Consider the following 19,942-nt stretch of genomic DNA (forward strand, 5'->3'; position numbering starts at 1 on the left):
CTGAGACACATGAGCTGGGGTGAACATTAACAAACACACTTGTGTTGAGTTCAGGGGTGTGTTTTTCAGAGATGAGGGGAAATTACAGACATGCATGGAAATGTGTATTATTATGCAATGCAGTGTATCTTAATGTGACTGTATTGTTTGTTTGGGCTTCTTTATTTATACTGATTACACTGTAAGGTTAAAAAAAATAGGTCTATGCATCATCGTAAACATGAATAAATTATCTTTTTTTTTTGGAAAATGTAGAAAAAGAGTCTGAGAAGAAAACCAAATGCTCTTTTGATATACCAGTTATTAGTAATTCAATGTGGAGCACTGTATGACAGTAAAAGTGTTGAGATGTGCGTGAGGAGATTGAGCTGGATATAAGATTTAATACAGTGCAGATATAGTCTTGTGTGCAGGAGGGGTTTATCCACTTGAAGCGTGCTCATAGCTGCAGATGTGTGTTTATTCAGACTGACGACGTTTAAACGATCTGCTTCAGCTGCTTACAAACGCGTTTTCTGGGATGTTCGGTGTGTGTTGCTCCAGAATAGATCTGATCAGTGGTTTCTGAGCTCGCTCTTTTTGGTCTCGCTGGAGCGCCGTAGCACCAGAAGAGCATGTGAACTGTTCACTGTGTTTACTGTGTTTACTGCAGAGTAAACTCAGAGTAAAGTCCATCTGAAGCAGATGTGAGCTGCTCTTACTCCTCCAGACTTCTTCAGAGCAGCACAGCTCCACAGAGATCCATGTTACAGTCGTGAGAATGAAATCTGCTCCCAGTGTGGTAATATATAATAATCTGACACATTTGTATATTACAAATTCAGTTTTTTAATGAGATGTGCAGTTTCTGTGCAGGATTATTCATGCTGTGTGTGTGTGTGTGTGTGTGTGTGTTCCCTACATTGACACTTGGGTAAAGTTGGTTTTATATTGGCACATTCACACATTTTCGCGTTCAATAACTTTCTAATTATATGTGCAATAAAGTTATTTTTGCAAAATATTGTCAATCTACTACATTTTTTTTTTTTTTTTTTACAATCGATCAAAATGGGCAAGTATTGTTTTAATGTCATATTTACTTGTGAATGTCTGCTGAATGTCCAGTTTAGTGCGATTAACAAAGTAATTGAATGCAATAGTCCGAATGTGCGAATATAAAACGTCATTAAGACCAGTGTCGGAGAGTAACTATTTACAATGCAATTTAAATACAAAATAAATTTAACTCTAATCGGTTACATTTACTGAGATTTTTTTTTTTTAATTACAGTTACTTGAAAAATGTTGAGGGTGTTACATCTGAATATTTTCACACGCATTGCTGTAAAATATGAGACGGCAATGTTTCAGGAGTTTAGGACACATTCCATAACTGCTTTATTTCCTATCTGGGTTTAGATGCTTTATGATGATGCAGTGTTTTCTGTCAGCTGTGCAAAGATTTGATTTCAAAAACAGCTATTAAACTATTTCCTGTTATGATTTTAAATCGGTATTAGTAAAAAAAAAAAAAAGGTGCTAAAGACTGATTTTGTGGTGTCTGTGCTTTAGATTTAAATGATTATAATCTTAATTCAAGTGATGAAGGATTGTGAAAGTCTGACAGTAATCAGTGTTGAGTGCTGCTGTAACCCGGCCTGCTTTACATGTTTCAAAATGATTAAGAGTTCAAAACATTTGTCAGAAATGTAGAAATGTAATCAAAAAGTAATCAAATGCAATCAGTTGCATTACTTTAATAAAGTAATTGAAATGTTTGCACTACGTATTACATTTTAATTAGTGTAACTTGTAATCTGTACCCTGTAACATCGCCACACTCACCTTCCCAACACTGGTTATGAGCTCCAGATGTCACAAGGATAGTAACCAGTACATTTTGACCTTGTGGGGACATTTTAGGTCCTCCTGAAGAAAGAAGCTTACACTGAAAAAAATAAGAAGTTAAATTTACTTAATTTTTCTCTTGTGAGTTTCTGCACAAATATTTTTTAAGTAAAATCTACTTAACTAAGTTAGTAAAGGAAATAAGTCAATTTAATGTGACCAGGTAGATTTTGATGAGTAATTTTCTACTTAATTATTTTAAGTGTACCCTACAATACTCAAGTACATTTCACTCAGTCACGGTTTGTAAACTTTACTCAAACAACATTGCACTGAAAACAAAACAAAAATGCCGGTCCCACTTTATATTAGGAGGCCTTAACTACTGTGTACTTACATTTAAATTAATCATTTGGTACAGTGCACTTATTGTGTACGTACATGTTTTTACATTGTACTTATATTTTTAAAAATACCTATATGTAATTACATCTGTAATTAATTTCTGAAATTACATTTATAATTACACTGTTGACCCATCCCTTACACCTTAACCCACCCTTAAACCGACCCAGACCACCAAACCTGCCCCTAACCTCCCCGTATCCCCCTCAATAGCAGCAGAAGTGTTTTGCAACACAGTATGAACACAATAAGTACATTGTACTTATTTTTTGATGTAAGTACATAGTAGTTAAGGCCAGCTAATATAAAGTGTGACCAAAATGCCTATAAAGCATGTGGTTAAGTTAAAAGCACGCATGTAAGCAAGTAGACTGCTCGTTATTCATTTTAAGGTAATATGCTGATTCAATATAGTTATTAACTGAATGAACACAGAGACCCGAATACTTGGCACATGATACACAATGACGGTGACGATCAGTAAATGGTGTTTGAGTGTGAATGGGTCATTTTGAGTAAAAAATGAACTCCAGATGTCACAAAACAGCAAGTTACTTCACCGAACAACAAAAGCAACCATAAAACAGTGTAAATACATCTCGAAAACAGCAAAAAAAAATAAAAAAAAATACCTTATTAACTATTCCAAGTGCATGATGGGAACAACGGGATCATGATGTTGATATTTACTTAAACAATATTTGTAAAAATAACAAACAATTCCAAGTTAAATATACTTATAAGTTCAAACTTTAAATTCTACAAGCTTAAATTGAGTACTAATATTGAATTTACTCTTTTATTTAAATTCTTGCCTGAACTAAATTATTTAATGTAGAAATTACATTTGTTTTTCTGTAGTATTTACTTCACCACAAAATCATTTTTATCAGTGTATAAGTGACACAGACTGTAGTGTTCTGAGAATGTGAAAATGCCTGTAGTTTTAGGGTAAGAGGATAGAAAATACAGTTTGTACAGTAGAAAAACCATTATGCCTATGGAATGAACCCATAATGATAGGAATACCTGTGTGTGTGTGTGTGTGTGTGTGTGTGTGTGTGTGTGTGTGTGTGTGTCTGTGTGTGTGTGTGTGTGTGTGTGTGTGTGTGTGTCTGTGTGTCTGTGTGTGTGTGTGTGTGTGTGTGTGTGTGTGTGTGTGTCTGTGTGTGTGTGTGTGTGTGTGTGTGTGTGTGTCTGTGTGTGTGTGTGTGTGTGTGTGTGTGTCTGTGTGTGTGTGTGTGTGTGTGTGTGTGTGTGTGTGTGTATGTGTGTGTGTCTGTGTGTGTGTGTGTGTGTGTGTCTGTCTGTCTGTGTGTGTGTCTGTGTCTGTGTGTGTGTGTGTGTGTGTGTGTGTGTGTGTGTGTGTCTGTGTGTCTGTGTCTGTGTGTGTGTGTGTGTGTGTGTGTCTGTGTGTGTGTGTCTGTGTGTGTGTGTGTGTGTGTGTGTGTCTGTGTGTGTGTGTGTGTGTGTGTGTGTGTGTGTGTGTGTGTCTGTCTGTCTGTGTGTGTGTCTGTGTCTGTGTGTGTGTGTGTGTGTGTGTGTGTGTCTGTGTGTGTGTCTGTGTGTGTCTGTGTGTGTGTGTGTGTCTGTGTGTGTGTCTGTGTGTGTGTGTGTGTGTGTGTGTGTGTGTGTGTGTGTGTGTCTGTGTCTGTGTCTGTGTCTGTGTCTGTGTGTGTGTGTGTGTGTGTGTGTGTGTGTGTGTCTGTGTCTGTGTCTGTGTCTGTGTCTGTGTGTGTGTCTGTGTCTGTGTGTCTGTGTCTGTGTCTGTGTCTGTGTGTCTGTGTGTGTGTGTGTGTGTGTGTGTGTCTGTGTGTGTGTGTGTGTGTGTGTGTGTGTGTGTGTGTGTCTGTGTCTGTGTCTGTGTGTCTGTGTCTGTGTGTGTCTGTGTGTCTGTGTCTGTGTGTGTGTGTGTGTGTGTGTGTGTGTGTGTGTGTGTCTGTGTCTGTGTCTGTGTGTGTGTGTGTGTGTGTGTGTGTGTGTGTGTGTGTGTCTGTGTCTGTGTGTATCACAGGTCTCTGCTGGCATGAGCAGGTATTATATCGGCGTGGACGTGGGCACGGCCAGTGTGCGAGCGGCTCTGGTCACACAGGACGGTCATATCAAGCACACAGCAGAGGAGTCCATTGAGATATGGGAGCCGTGTGCTGAGCATTACGAGCAATCATCAGAGGATATCTGGAGCAAATGCTGCAGCACCGTGAAGGTGAGCACAGTCCTGCATCGCTGTCAAACACCTGTGCTCAGATCATAACGAAGCGTAACCCTCGCTGGTTGTGTTCTAGCGTGTGACTCGGGGTGTGGACGTGGAGTGTGTTCGAGGGATCGGGTTCGATGCCACCTGCTCTCTGGTGGCTCTGGACCAGCTCTTCCAGCCTGTGGCTGTCAATCACACAGGTGCGTCTCACCAGTCCACAGCAGCGATGGGCGTCGAAAACCAATTACAATTCCAGAACTGTTCAAATTAAAATTTCAGTTCCACCTATCGATTCCAGTGTGCGCATGTTTAAAAATGTATTTGTGTTTGAATCACTCATTCAAGAGATTCGTTCAAAAACACTGATTCATCCAGTAATGAAACGAGTCAATCTTGAGTGAGTCATTGAATCATTCCATTCATGCACTCCATGAGATTTTATGTAGTTGTCTGATATTTTTCTTCAGAACTGTGAGAGAACTACTACCTCCTTTAAAAAACAAACAAAAAAAAGTTTCAGTTCATCCAGAATCATGCAGCTCTATTTTGCTCACAATCAGCTCTTATAAGCCCGGTTCACACCATTATTCCTCCTTATAGCAGGATTGATTCTGATTGGCTGTAAATGTTTTTATTGTTCAAAAATAGTTCTGTAAAGCCCTGTTTACACCAAGGACTATAACTATAAAAATAACGATAAAGATATAGTTGTAAAAATCGTTCTCAATATTAAAGAATAGCAGAGTCCACCACAACACAGAAACGATATCGTTGGAATCACTTGCAGAATGATTATTTTTTTCCGGCTGATGAACGATAAAAGCATTGACAGCCAATCATCAACCCTGCTATAATGAGCTGGAGAATTAAAGCGACAGACGCGCGTGCGCTTAGAATTCAGCAGCAATTAAATATTTTGGAAAAACAGACACAGAATAAATATGTTTGACATCTAAATGTTAGACTTCATTTTTTGTAATCGCATTGTAACCTAAACTGAGAATCGCTAAGAATCAGAATCCGAACACAGGTGAGCGTCTGCCCGCAGGTGTCCGGGAGAGGAACGTGGTGATGTGGATGGACCACCGCGCCGCGGAGCAAGCCTCTCGGATCACAGCCTGCAGACACCGAGTGCTGCGGGGGGTCGGCGGCGTGATGTCGCCCGAGATGCAGCCGCCCAAACTCCTGTGGCTCAAAGAGGTGAGGAGGAGAGCGAGCGCCGCAAACACTGACCCTCTCGTGCTTCAATGCTTTTCACTCTGTCTTTAGAATCTGCGGGAAACCTGCTGGAGAGAAGCGGCACACTTCTTCGACCTTCCAGACTTTCTGTCCTGGAAAGCGACAGGCTCTTTGTGCAGGTGAGCTTTCGTTCAGATCGCTGTAGAGAATCATCCGCAATGAACCAGCGTCAGGGAATAACATCTAGATACAGAAAAAGCTGATGATCAATACATGTCTCAATATTTATGATGCTTTTATCCAAAGTGACTTACAAATGATGAAATATATTTCTTTACAAAGTTGCATGTAGTTATGTGGAAATGTTATTATGTATTAATATTAATGAAGTTGCTCTGAAATGATTTAAGAATGGCTTATTTTCTTTTAAATCAGAGGAGTCCTCACTTTAACCTCTTTAGCAAAATAAAATATCTCATGGAAGACCAGATAATCAAGGCACGTGTTTTTCATGGAAAGAATTAAAGTAGAAATGAAACGTCAAAAGTTTGTGATCGCTAAGATGTTTAATGTATCTTAAAGAGTTTCTTATGCTCATCAAGGCTGTATCTATTTGACCAAAACAATTTTTAAATTTTGTTAAATATTATTTCAATTTAATTTTGGTATTTTCAGCATCATTACTCCAGTCTTCAGTGTCACATGATCTTCAGAAATCATTCTAATATACTGATTTGCTGCTCAAGAAACATTTCTGATTATTATCAATGTTGAAAACAGTCGTGCTGCACAATATTTTTGGAGATCTGTGATACTTTTTCACAATTCTTTGATAAGTCAAAAGTTAAAAAGAACAGTGTTTGTTCAAAATGTAAATTTTTTGTAGAAGTGTGTCTCTGCATCAGTGTCTCAGCAATGGATGCTCTGCAGTGAATGGGTGCCGTCAGAATGAGAGTCCAAACAGCTGATAAAAACATCACAATAATCCACAGCACTCCAGTCCATCAGTTAACATCTGGAGAAGACACAAGCTGAAACACATCCATGTTTTTTAACTCAAATGTGAGTCCATAATCCATAATAACTCTTCCTCCAGTGAAAAAGTGCATCTGCTGTTGTCTCTCACATCAACATCCAGCCATGTATTAGTTTAGAGCTGTTTTGTCTTGTAAACGCTGCTTGATCTGAAGATTTCTCTCCTGATTCAGACCAGAACACTTTTTCACTGGAGGAAGCGTTATTATGGATTATGGACTCGTATTTTAGTTAAAAACATCTTAATGCTGGATTTGTTTCAGCTTTTGTCTTCTCCAGATGTTAACTGATGGACTGGAGTGGTGTGGATTATTGTGATGTTTTTATCAGCTGTTTGGACTCATTCTGACGGCACCCATTCACTGCAGAGCATCCATTGCTGAGACACTGATGCAGAGACACATTTCTACAAACCTGATGAAGAAACACACTCATCCTGATCTCTGATGATCCGAGGACATTTTCATTTTTAGCTCATTTTTCATTTTTATCATCAGCATGTTTAAATGTGTCCAGTAAAGTGGACATGAATGTTGTAAACCGCAGCGGTGTCTCCTGACGCAGGTCTTTATGTACTCTGGTGTGTAAGTGGACGTACTCTCCATCTGACGGGTGGGACGACTCGTTCTGGAGCGCTATCGGTCTGGAGGACCTGATGGAGAACAGTTACTCCAGAATAGGTATGAGCGAGTGCTGCTGAGCGTGTGTTGATCTGGTTCTGCTGCTGATGATGATGATGCTGATGAAGTGTTGTGTTGAAGGCCAGCAGGCGTGTTGTCCAGGGGCTCCAGTGGGTCGAGGTCTGACCGCAGCGGCGGCTGCAGATCTGGGTCTGATTCAGGGCACCGCTGTGGGCGCTTCGCTCATAGACGCTCACGCAGGAGGCTTAGGTGCACAACCACACCCTCATCACACGAACACACATGATGATATATGAACAACAAACCCGTAGATTTAAGGCAAAACAAAACCAGTGCTTTTTCATGCACTGGTCAGTTTGGAGTTTTTGGTCTATTTTGCTCCACATCACATCTTTCAGAAGATTGGAGGGAAAATATCCCAAATACATATGTTTATTTTATTGCTCTTTATCTGTTTGCATCTGTAGATTTCAGTTCCAGTTCATCTTTAAAGTGCTCCTATTATGTGTTTCTGAAGATGATCTTTCATGCAGTGTGTAACAGCTCTAAGTGAATGAAAACATGTATAAAGTTGCACCGTGCACCGTGTATAAAGTTATTGTCTCTCAAAAGAAAGAGTCGACTCTGAATCATTGAAACGAGTCGTTTTTAAAACGAATCCCAAGCCGTTTCAGATTGACCTCAACATGAAACATTAGCATATTGCCGCCCACTTGTTGGTCTTTTCAGGTTGGTCTGAATGAAAATGCAAATTCATTCTTTGCCACTAGGTGCCGCTGTTGGAGCTTTAGCTGTTTCCCTGGTAACACTGTACACAGCAGCACTGCCTCACAAACACTGCTTTAAATGAAATGCACCAATCACTGCAGATTAGCGTCACGCAGAGGAGGGGTTTGGAAAAATGAATCGTTGAGTGAATCGTTTGGGAGTCGTTGAGCAAATAAGGTAAAAATAAATGCATATAAGACAATGAAAGTGTTTTTTGTCCTTGCATGCATGTCAACCTGTTGTTGAGGACTCCCGAAATCAAAATATGAACTTTTCATAACCCATAATAGGGGCACTTTAAACAGTTTTTTTTTCTCTTACAAACACCAAACTTTACAGTTTTATTCCTCTCTGTATTCTGAAGGTTTGTTCGTATTATATTCACACTGATTGATATAACATTTCCCTGCTACAAACATGGTGGAAATGTGTTTGTTGTCTGTTGTTGACAGTATTTTCTGATTTATGGAGGGACAAAAAGAGAAATTTTAAATCCCTTCTGAAAAACCTTTAACTCTAATATGATGACAAAATCAGACAAGAATTATGAACCAGAATGTTCAGATTTCTGTTCTGGAAATCTATGCAAATTAGCGCATATTTAATTAGATAAAATAATGAAGTAGATTGCCTTATTTGCATATTTCAGCTGTCGAGTGTGTATTGTCAGTGTTGTCTCTGGTTGTAGGGGTGATGGGCGCAGACGTGACGGGGCATCAGCTGCCCTGTGAGGATCGTCCGGTCTCGTCCCGAATGGCCCTCGTATGCGGCACGTCTTCATGTCACATGGCCGTGAGCGTCGTTCTGATGCGACTCTGTGTTTGTGTGTCAGATGGTGTGATTGTTGAATCTCAGTGTGTGTGTGTGTGTGTGTGTGTGTTGGTCTCTCAGGTCAGCACTCAGCCGCTGTTCGTCCCCGGGGTCTGGGGCCCGTATCTGTCCGCTATGCTGCCCGGACTGTGGCTCAGCGAGGGAGGACAGAGCGCCACGGGACGCCTGGTGAGAGCAGAGCGCTTCACAATCATGAGCGCTTCATTCAGTACCGGAATCATATTTACAAAACAAACCATCTGTATAATATTTACACTGCTGTCCAAAAGTTTGGCATCGCTAAGATTTTTAATGTTTTATAAAGAAGTTTCGGTAACACTTTATTTTAAGGTCTCGTATCTAGTTGCTTATTAGCATGCATATTACTAGAATATTAGCCATTTATTGGTAGTAATTAAGCACTTATTAATGCCTTATTTGATCAAAAATACAAAAAGAAATCTAATATTGTGAAATAGTATTACAGTGTAAAATAATGGTTTCTATTTTAATATACATTAATCTAATTGATTTCTGTGACGCAGCGCTGTATTTTCAGCATCATTACTCCAGTCTTCAGAGTCACATGATCTTCAGAAATCATAATAATATGCTGATTTATTATCAATGCTGGAAACTTGCTTAATGCTGCTTAATATTTTTTTTTGGAGCCTGTGATGCAGGATTCTGTGATGAATTAAAAGTTAAAAAGAAGAGCAATTATTTAAAATATAAATATTTATGATGATATTCACTACTATTCAAAAGTTTGGGGTCAGTAAATTTTTATTATTTCTTTTTTGAAAGAAATTAATACGTTTATTCAGAAAGGATGTGATAAAAAAAAATGTTTTTTTAAATGATAGCAATGACTTAAATTGTAAGAAAAAAATATATTTTGAATAAATGTTGTTGTTTTTAACTTTTTATTTATCAAAGAATCCTGAAAAAAGTATCACAGGTTTCGAAAAAATATTGAGCAGCACAACTGTGTTCAACATTGATAATAATCAGAAATGTTTGTTGAGCAGCAAATCAGCATATTAGAATGATTTCTGAAGATCATGTGACTCTGAAGACTGCAGTAATGATGCTGAAAATACAGCTGCGCATCACAGAAATAAATCATATTTTAAAATAGAAACCATTGTTTTATATTGTAATAAAATTTGGCAATATTACTGTTTTTCTGTATTTTTGATCAAATAAATGCAGCCTTGATGAGCACCAGAGACTCGTTTAAAAGCCTGAAGGGCAGTGTGTGATGTGACTGTGTTCTCAGCTGGAGCATGTGCTGAAGGGACACGCGGCGTTCAGGCAGCTGGAGGAGCAGGCGGAGCGCAGGTGTGTGTGTGTGTGTGTGTGTGGCAGTCATCCTCAAGCCTCTCTGCTCTCAGTCTGAGTTCCTCCGCTCTGCTCTGTACAGCGGGAAACACGTTTACTCGTCTCTGAACGCTCATCTGGAGAGCATGAGCGCAGACGCAGCGCAGCTGGAGCAGCTGACGGCCCGGCTGCACATCTGGCCTGATTTCCACGGCAACCGCTCTCCTCTGGCCGACCAGACGTCCCGCGGCGCGGTGAGCATCATCTTCATCTTCATCATCATCATCAGTGTGTGGACTAGAGCTGCACGGATATCGATCTCGATTCAAACACCCACGCGATCTCATTTCTAAATGACAGTGATTCGTCCGAGTCTATTAAACCTTTGACAAAGTCTTCCCTGAACATTCAAATCTGCGTCCGCCGCTGACAGTTAGCATACATCCACCATGTTTGGGTAAGAAACAGCTTCACAAACAGTCTTTTCAACTTCAGAGTATTATTTCTGTCTTACTATCATTCATGTTATCTCAGAAATACTGGGATGAACGTTTATAGTTCGGATATAAACATGGTGATCAAAATAGAACGTCAAATAACGTTTGTGTGGATTGCACTGTTTCTCCAGTAGATGGAGACAAGTGACTGTTGAAAAATGTATTTGTCTTTGAATCATTCATTCAATTGATTCGTTCAAAAACGCTGATTCATCCAGTAATGAAACAGGTGAAGTGTTTGAGTCATCGAATCATTCATTTAAACCACTTTTTAATCATTTTAATATTAAAAGTTAGTGTATTAAATATATTATATTTTAAATACATATATATATTAACGTTTAATAATTCATTCAAATTAATTAAACACTTTTAATTAGACTCCATCAATAATATTTAGTCACATTATTTAGTTTAGTTCAGGATCGTGGGAGAATCACGATCTCTATTTATATCTCTAAGACAAAAGAATCATGATCTCAGTTGATCCGGAATCGTGCCGCTGGAGTGAGGATCGTGATTCACTGCTGATCTCACGGAGCAGAGCGGGAAGATTAATGAGGAACGCTCGGTAAAAAACTGAACCATATACCATTCTCCACCCACGGCTCAACTTAAATCTGACTTAAGAATAACAACACGTAAAGCAGAGTTGGGCTAATGTGTGTTTCTGTGGATGGACACGCATTCTGTGTGTGTGCTCATCCGAAGCGCAAACCCGTGTCTCGGAACACACGCAAATATTGAGTTCTCTTTCACGTCTTGTGCTTGAATGGACAAAATCACACTTGTGAATCTTTGTAAAAATGATGTGAACATGCGGTCTTGGTGAGTATCCCAGCAGACGTAGCCGGCTGAAGGTACAGTATCAGTGTACCGGATCTGTTCATTCTCTTAAAGTGACAGCACTTTCTTAATGTAAACCAAACAACAAAAGCCAAGGATATCACTCACTGCTCTTGATTGAATGACTTTTGTAACTTTAATAAGGATTAATCTTTCATTTATACAGGCAAATATGCTATGTTATAGCTACTCAGTTTCTGGTGTCTGTTCTTCGTACCTCGCTTAATACATCTGAGATGATTTGAAAGATGCCGGATCTTCTAATCCTGATAACTGATCTCTGGCTAATGTGTTTTTTTGAATGAATTTGCGTATTAGATTAAAATATCTGGGTTAAGTCGTCTAAGATTACTGCGCGCTCCCGTGTTCCTCTAAAAGAGCAGATGTATCGATCCTCGAAACCGCGATCAGCAGTGCAGTGATTATAAGGAAACAGCCAAACGAACAAAAACTATATAAATGTTAAAATAGATAAATGAAATGTGCAGTTTTTATTTATTATTTTTTTTTTTTACATGATTTCCAATTATTTATATTCACGATTTCTAGTATTTGTACAGGCTTTACATTTTTATGTAGTAATTAGCAATTCATTTAATTTTTATCTTTGAGGCAGATTTGTTATGAGACAGCATTAATTAAAGTTTCTTAAAGGTCAAGATCATGTTATCTGCATCTCTGCGCTCCATCAAGCCCCTCCCATAATATCTGTCATCACTCAAATTAATGCACGGCTCAGATTTACTGTATAGCATGTGTGTAAGACTCCAATACAATTATAAAGTAATTATTTCATCACTAATAAATCTTTCAATGAGTAAAACTGGCTGTGTCTATATTATTATAGACTACACAACATTATATTATTTACAAATAAATTTTGAAATTTTAAGTATCAATTCTGCTTAAAAAGATGTGATCTAATCCTGTTTACATGAAATGAGCTGCTCCTGAGCAGGTTTAAGATGGCGGACCTGTTGCTATGACAGCCACTCCAGAATGAGCTTCAAAGAATTAACCAATCCAAGATCAAGCCAAATCATCAACCATCAAATCCAGCTAACTGAGTTAGCGACATACGAAGAACAGACCCCCGTGGCTAAAAACCAATGTTAGACCCACCTAAAACACCTGAAAAGTGCTGTTTATTTTTGTTCTGTTGTTTTTATTTGTTCTGTTGCTTGTAGTTAGATTATTTGTTCTTATTGTATTTACTTTTATTTTACTTTCTCATGACGGAAACCGTGACTCTCAACCTTTGATACAAACCAAACCGAGTAACTTGAAGCGTTACACTCCTCGTGAGATTGATGTGACATTATTGATCACGACAATTAAACACAAATTAAAGGGCGGTTCTATGTGGTTGCTAGGGTGTTGTTAGGATGATGATGAGAATGGGAAATATCCCTCCAAATAAACATTTGTTTGCATGACAGTATTTTAATGTGTAATATCATGGTAATGTCATAGAAAGAACTAATTTTATTTGTGAATGATAAATTCTTCGTTTTTGAGGTGGTAATTTTGGTGGTGAAGATCGGAAGATGTTTTAAAACTAATTTCTGTAATGGTATATAGTAGTGTGATGGTGTTTTCTGGTGTGTTTGTGCAGGTTGTGGGTCTCACTTTATCTCAGACGCTGGATGATCTGGCTCTGCTGTATCTCGCAACTCTTCAGGCCATCGCTGTAACACACACACACACACACGTTGTGTTTAATAGACATAATGGTTGTTATACTGTACTTACTGTATGTGCTATTGTCCTACACCTAAACCTACCCCTTACAGGAGACTACAGGCATTTTTAGATTTGTTTGATTTATGTTTTTTTTGTTTTTTTAACCCTTTTGGGTTACGGGGACATAGGACATGTCCTCATAAACCATGTTTACACATTTGTGTCCTCGTAAACCATACCAGTACACAGACACACACACACACACACACACACACACACACGTATCTGACATGGATGATCATGCATGTCTTCCAGTGTTAATGTGAATGTGTTTCTGTTGTGAGAAGCTTGGCACCAGACACATCATAGACGCCATGAGAGCGGCAGGACATGACATCACAACCCTCTTCCTGTGTGGAGGACTGAGCAAGAACGCTCTGTTTGTGCAGACGCACGCCAACACTACAGGTGACTGCTTTACTGACCATCACACACCGCGGATCATCAACACATCACTAACATGATGAACACGCAGCACTGTGTGTGTTAGTGGTTAGTTAGTGCATGCTGTGGGTAGTTAATGTGATTGTCTACACCGGTGTGATCTGTGAGAAATTACTAAACACATCCACTAAAAATGTATAGTTAATTTTTGTACATAGTAGTATTTCGATTGCACTGCCTTTAATCTGTGCTGACTTAAATGTAATAGAAACGGTTGCATGTTTAAATATTGATATCTAGACATATTTTTCTGAAGAAAATGTCAGTGGTGTTTGCCCAGCAATAGGCAGTTGCTATGTTGTTCTGGGTGGTTGCTAGGGTGTTGTGTGTCACCTAACAGTCAGATGAAGAGAAGTGAGCGATCCTGCAGATTCGGACACACACACACACACACACAGATGCTCGTTCTCTCAGTTCTGCACTCGTTAAAGGGATAGTTCACCCAAAAATGAAAATTCTGTCTCACTCTCATGTCGTTTTAAACACGTAACTAAACCCCTTCGTTCATCTTCAGAACACAAATTAAGATATTTTTGATGCATTCTGAGAGCTCTCTGACCCTCCATAGACAGCTAAGTAATTAACATGATCAACGTCCAGAAAAGTAGCAAGGAGTTAAAATAAACCATGTGACATCAGTGGTTCAACCGTCATGCAGATACACTGTTTGCGCTGTTTGTGCTTTGATCTGAACGAAAACAGCGTATCCTCTTGGCGCAGCTGACACAGAACAGCATACACTGTTTGCGTTCAGTGGATACTCTCCAAAATGGCGCTATAGGGTGACGTGGAGGAGATGAATTGTTGAATAAAGTCATTATTTTTGTTTTCTTTGCGTACAAAAAGTATTCTCGTAGCTTCGTAAAATTGCAGTTGAACCCTTGATGTCACATGGACTATTTTAACGACGTCCTTGCTACGTTTCTGGATGTTGATCGTGTTATTACATAGCTGTCTATGGAGGGTCAGAGAGCTCTCAGAATGCACCAAAAATATCTTAATTTGTGTTCCGAAGGTGAACAAAGGTCTTGCGTTTAGAACGACATGAGGGTGAGTAATTAATGCCTGAATTTTCATTTTTGGGTGAACTAGCCCTTTAAACATGTGTATGAATTTTATTAAATGTTTTTAAAATCGTGTGTGTTGAGGTCTGCCGGTGGTTCTGCCAGAGGAGCGAGAGGCTGTGCTGCTGGGAGCCGCTGTGATCGGAGCCTGTGCTTCATCAGACTGCAGCTCCATACAGGTACAGACAGCACTAACCGGTAACACTTTACAATAACAGTACAGGAATTATCATCTACTAATACCTTAATTAATAATTACTTGACTATGAACTAATGAAGAGTTAAGACATGTATTAATCAAGAACTAATGAAGAACTAACTTAACTACGACATGAGTCATATGAATAACACCACCTTAATTACATGTTAGTTCCTGCATGTTAGTTAATGTATTAATTAACACTTTGGGGTAAACTAAATCAAACATGCTCTAGATTCAGAAGAAAGATTCATGAAAATGGCACACTGCAAAATTGTTTATAAATTCTCCACCTGCAGCTATGTCACAAACATCAGCGAATGACAGTGGATTTCTTGCAATATTTACGTTTAACCTAACTCATCCAACGCACAATGATGCATTCATAATCAAAAACAACTTCATCTCATCCTGTTTGGAGTGATTCCACTGCTGCCCTCCTACAATAATGTATTCATTAAGCAGATGCGATTTTCCAAATTAAAATCAGTGTTAACATAGATGATGATGGTTATGTTATGGATTGGTTTACTGTCTTTATATCATAATAATGCACTGAAATCAGACGTTTGTCTTGTGTTCTTGCTCTTCTTTTGGGCCACTATTGCCCCTTCAAAATGTTAACCTTCCTCCTACCGTTCAGTTCCTTCTCCATCCAAATGCAGCCACAGGACCTCTGCTCTTCCACTTTCTTACAAACCACCAAAAAACACCAAATATCTGATTTAGATGAGCTGAATATGTATAAAACATATGTAATTGATAACTTTTTAAAGATGTGCCCCTCCAAGACAAGTCATGACATGATACATTGACAACTCATGAATTCATGTTAATTTATAAGTAATTAATGATGAGTTAATATTGTGCCCCCCCAAGTAAAGTCATGACATTATGATACATTAACAAGTCATGAATACCCCAAAGTGTTAATTAATACATTAACTAACATGCAGGAACTAACATGTAATTAAGGTGGTGTTATTCATATGACTCATGTCGTAGTTAAGTTAGTTCTTCATTAGTTCTTGATTAATACATGTCTTAACTCTTCAAATATTGTGAAAATCACCTTTAAAGTTGTAAAGGTGGGGGGGTATAGATATGACTGAATTCACGACAAATGCAACAAAATTAATGCATTTTGTCACAGAAAAGTACCTGAAAAGCATTAATTTTGAGCTAGACTGCTGGAAAGTTACTGCTAATAAATTCGGTGGTCATTTCACCTTCATGTCGTTCCAAACCTGTATGACTAACTTTCATCTGTTGAACACAGATTTTGTAGAATGTTACCAAACCATTTTGGTTACACTTGATTTCTACTGTTACGGGCCTGACGAGACGTGAGACGTGAGACGTGTGGATCCATATGCAAGCTTTTATTGACAAGAGATGTGGTCATAACAGGCAGGGTCGAACAATGGCAGACAGGTATATCATAGGCAATGCAAAGAGTCATCCAAAACGGGTGTGGGTCAGACGACAGCGAACAGTATCCAAAGGGGCTAGACAAGAGAGGTAATCCAAAACGTAAGCAATAGTCCAGGCAGGGGAAAACACAATCCGAAACAGGCAAGGCAAGACTAGGAAAACTAACAGTTCTGTAGGGCAGCGATAAATGCATACAATACTCAGCAGTGAGGGAAAGAAAGTCCAGGGTTTATAAAAGGCATGTAATCAGTGTGTGTGTAGGATCAGGTGTGCGTGTGATTAGTGCAATCAGCCGTGTGTGCAATCAGTGCAATGAATGATGGGAAATGGAGTCCAGTGTGATGGGTGTTGTGAGAGTCAATGTAGTGAGCGAGTGACCTCTGGTGGTGAGTGAATGGAAGTGCATGGACAGGATTCGTGACATCTACTGTATGGACAAAAAATTCTTGAGTTTCTCAAATTATGTTCCACAGAAGAAAGAAATTCATACAGGTTTGGATTAACATGACGTTGAGTAAATTATGACAATTTTCATTTTTTTGGGTGAATCTCCATTTAAGAACTTTATTATTTGTAAATAATAAACACCTAATTTATATAAGACACTGATTAATCAGGCCCTTACAGAATTAACATTTTACTTAAATTAAAATTCATTAGAACTAAACATCTAAAAAGAAATAAATCCTAGCCCAGTTTAGCGGACTAGCATTAGTAGGATGGTGGTCACAAGAAGTAAAACCATGGTCCTCATTACCAGTTATATGGCTTTTAAAATAAGTAATAAGTAATTATAAACTATAAAATTTGTAGTAAAAAAAAAAAAAAAACTAAACATGAAGAAACTACAAAACACCTTCTATAAAATTAAAATATTCCACAATGTAATAACAGTAACATTTATAATAAATACATTTCTGCCAACACAGGTTATTTGTACAGTGTTAATAACTTCAAGTTAAATTACTTTGGTGCTGATGGTGATAAGCCTATTGGCGTTTTCCAATATACCTCATTGTTGTGGCTGTTTTCAGCCAGCATCACTACAGAACTTTTAATGTTCTCATATCACACGACTGTATAACAATTCTGTGTCACATCTGAATGGATCAAGCGAGTTGAACGGATGCATCGGGGAGCGCTGCTTCATGCTTTTGGAGTATTTGCTTTATGTGGTTTCGCATGCACTGTAATTATAAAACAGCGCCTAATATCGGGGAGCTCTCTCTCGTTTCGGCAATCGGCCCACTATTTGAATGGAATGTTCCGGTGCTCCCGATGGCCAGGCGATCGCGGGCCCCCCAGACCTCTGGGCCCTATGCACTCTATCACCCTTTCCCCCCCACTAGCGACGCCCCTGATTGCTAATACACCTGTGCTACTTATGACTGCTTTTGTGCTCCAGGGTCACATATAGTAAGTCAATAGTAGTCTACCACTTACACTGGTACCAAATTAATACAAATATGTTTTAAATGATATAATGATGGCAGTCTTTCTGAACAGAATATTGCCATCATACCATTATTATTATCAAGTGTTGCTGTTAACTAGCTAAAAAACAAAAACATTGACTCAGGGCTCAACACTAAGGATTGGTGGTCAGTCCAGTAGATCAGATATTTACATTCACTGCCCCCCTAAATAAATAAATAAAGTTATTGCTTTCATTGTTTTTGACTCATGTAACCTTACAATACCAACATTTCAGATGCCATCACTTAAAGACCTCATGCACAGATCCATCATATTGACATACATCCAATATTTTCTTAGATGTTTACGGCCACTTAAGACATAACCAACCGTGTTTACATGGATACTGGCATTTTGACATACTTTTGTTTCTATATGCATGAATTTATTTACATGAAAATGCAAAAGAGAACTCATTCCTGTACTTACAGACAGACAGACTGAAGGACTGAAGTCCCCTAAAAAAGGTCTATAACTGAGTTCATCATCAGTTCAGCTGCACTGACAGTCAGATCTGAATTATTCTGAATAATGATGCTGTTTTCTTCTGAACAGCTGAAATTGATGAGTTTTACAACATTTAACACTGTTGTTTTCCTGTGTATTTCTGTAAAGCTGTATTATATAAAGCGCTATAGAAATAAATGTGACTTGACTTGACACAGAAACATTCTGGTGTGTTTCTAGGAAGCAATGAGGAGGATGAGCCGAATCGGGCGTGTTGTCAGACCAAACCCTGAGCTAGAGAGGTGCGATTCAGTGATGTGTCTCATAATATAGTATTAATCCATGAGTAGCTGAGATTTTATTCTGTGTCAGAACCGATACACTCATTTCTCAGGATTCTTGTGCATCTGTACCTGCACTAGTAATAATGAATGTTTGCCTGTGTGAAGCTTCTACAGGAGGAAGTACGCTGTGTTTCTGCGTCTTTATGATCATCAGAAGGAGTGTGATGCGCTGATGGAGGCTGAAGCAGTTTGACACACAGACGCTGTTTTCTGACGGTCAGATTAAACGCTGAGATCCTTGAGGTGAAGATGACCATAACAACACTGGATTTTCATTCATCTGTGCTTTCACTGAGCACACAAACTACACAAAATACTGAGTTTTCAGCCTTTTACACCTAAATATCACCAGGATAAATCTGTTAAAGCACTTCAGCTAAAAGTGTTTGACCACAGCTTCTCACGAGAGGAACCACATGCAAAACAAGCCTTTTATTAAAGATCACTTTAGCATGATTTATTTGTGTTTTAAAAACTAGACATGATTTCACAAATAAAATACACGACATTGAAATTTGATACTTTATTCTAAGAGTTATTTTGGAATAAATGTAAAAAATATATATTTACTTGAGATATATATATATATATATATATATATAGTTTTAATAAATCATTTATTACTTTGAAAATGTAAAAATCCAAATTAGAATTGTTTTGTTTTTTGAAAAATGTAAGTAATATTTGTTAAACCTGGAAAATGTGTTGTCATTAAAGAACATTTGCTGTTAATTTATTCATCCTCAGATCATCCAAGATGTAGAAGGCTTTTTTCTTCAGTAGAGCAGTACAGAAGGGTATTGCACTTTGTACTTTTGTCCACTGCAGTGTCTTGTTTTTCTCGGCACAGTGTGGGTCTGCCTGGTGGGTTGGTGGTGGGTGGGGGGTATGGCTCCAGTCTGTTTAGCTGAAACCGTAGTTCTTGGTGATTCATACAATGTAAGTCAGCAGCTGCTGGTATTTTGAGAGTCAAAAAAACATATAGTGGAACACAAAATTAGTTTCTTGCACAGACCAATCGTTTCGCTTCATAAGACCTCAATATATCATCAGGAGCCACGGGGATTCATTTTGTGCTCCTTGATATGCTTTTTTTCATTCTCAAAAATGGGCCGAGGAACAAGAAGGTCACCTATGTCTTGGATGGCCTGAGGGTGACTAAATTAACAGCAAATGTTGATTTTTGGGTGAACTATCTCTTTAAGTCTATCTGGAATGCTAATTTACAGTGGATTAAAATAAAGCATTAAAAACGAAGCT

General features: G+C 38.5%; 1 protein-coding gene across 3 annotated transcripts; it reads left to right on the forward strand.

Annotated features, from left to right (window-relative positions):
* Positions 1–267: 267 nt before the first annotated feature.
* fggy (FGGY carbohydrate kinase domain containing) lies at positions 268–19,939 on the forward strand. 3 transcript variants are annotated; one of them, XM_058795356.1, is made up of 16 exons: positions 268–781; positions 4,250–4,441; positions 4,521–4,632; positions 5,463–5,632; positions 5,702–5,790; positions 7,211–7,326; positions 7,408–7,536; positions 8,744–8,847; positions 8,947–9,054; positions 10,148–10,209; positions 10,292–10,442; positions 13,147–13,221; positions 13,562–13,682; positions 14,867–14,961; positions 18,579–18,640; positions 18,788–19,939. In XM_058795356.1, exons 1-16 carry the CDS (start codon positions 761–763, stop codon positions 18,873–18,875), a joined length of 1,695 nt encoding a protein of 564 aa, XP_058651339.1. In that variant the 5' UTR covers positions 268–760; the 3' UTR covers positions 18,876–19,939. The 3 variants fall into 3 exon arrangements, with proteins under 3 accessions (XP_058651339.1, XP_058651349.1, XP_058651358.1); XM_058795366.1 differs by having other exon boundaries at positions 5,481–5,632; XM_058795375.1 differs by lacking the exons at positions 268–781; positions 4,250–4,441; positions 4,521–4,632; ... (2 more) ...; positions 7,211–7,326; positions 7,408–7,536 and adding an exon at positions 8,098–8,232.
* Positions 19,940–19,942: the final 3 nt, after the last annotated feature.

This window comes from Onychostoma macrolepis, chromosome 02 (genome assembly GCF_012432095.1).
Source record: "Onychostoma macrolepis isolate SWU-2019 chromosome 02, ASM1243209v1, whole genome shotgun sequence".
NCBI classification, from domain to species: Eukaryota; Metazoa; Chordata; class Actinopteri; order Cypriniformes; family Cyprinidae; genus Onychostoma; species Onychostoma macrolepis.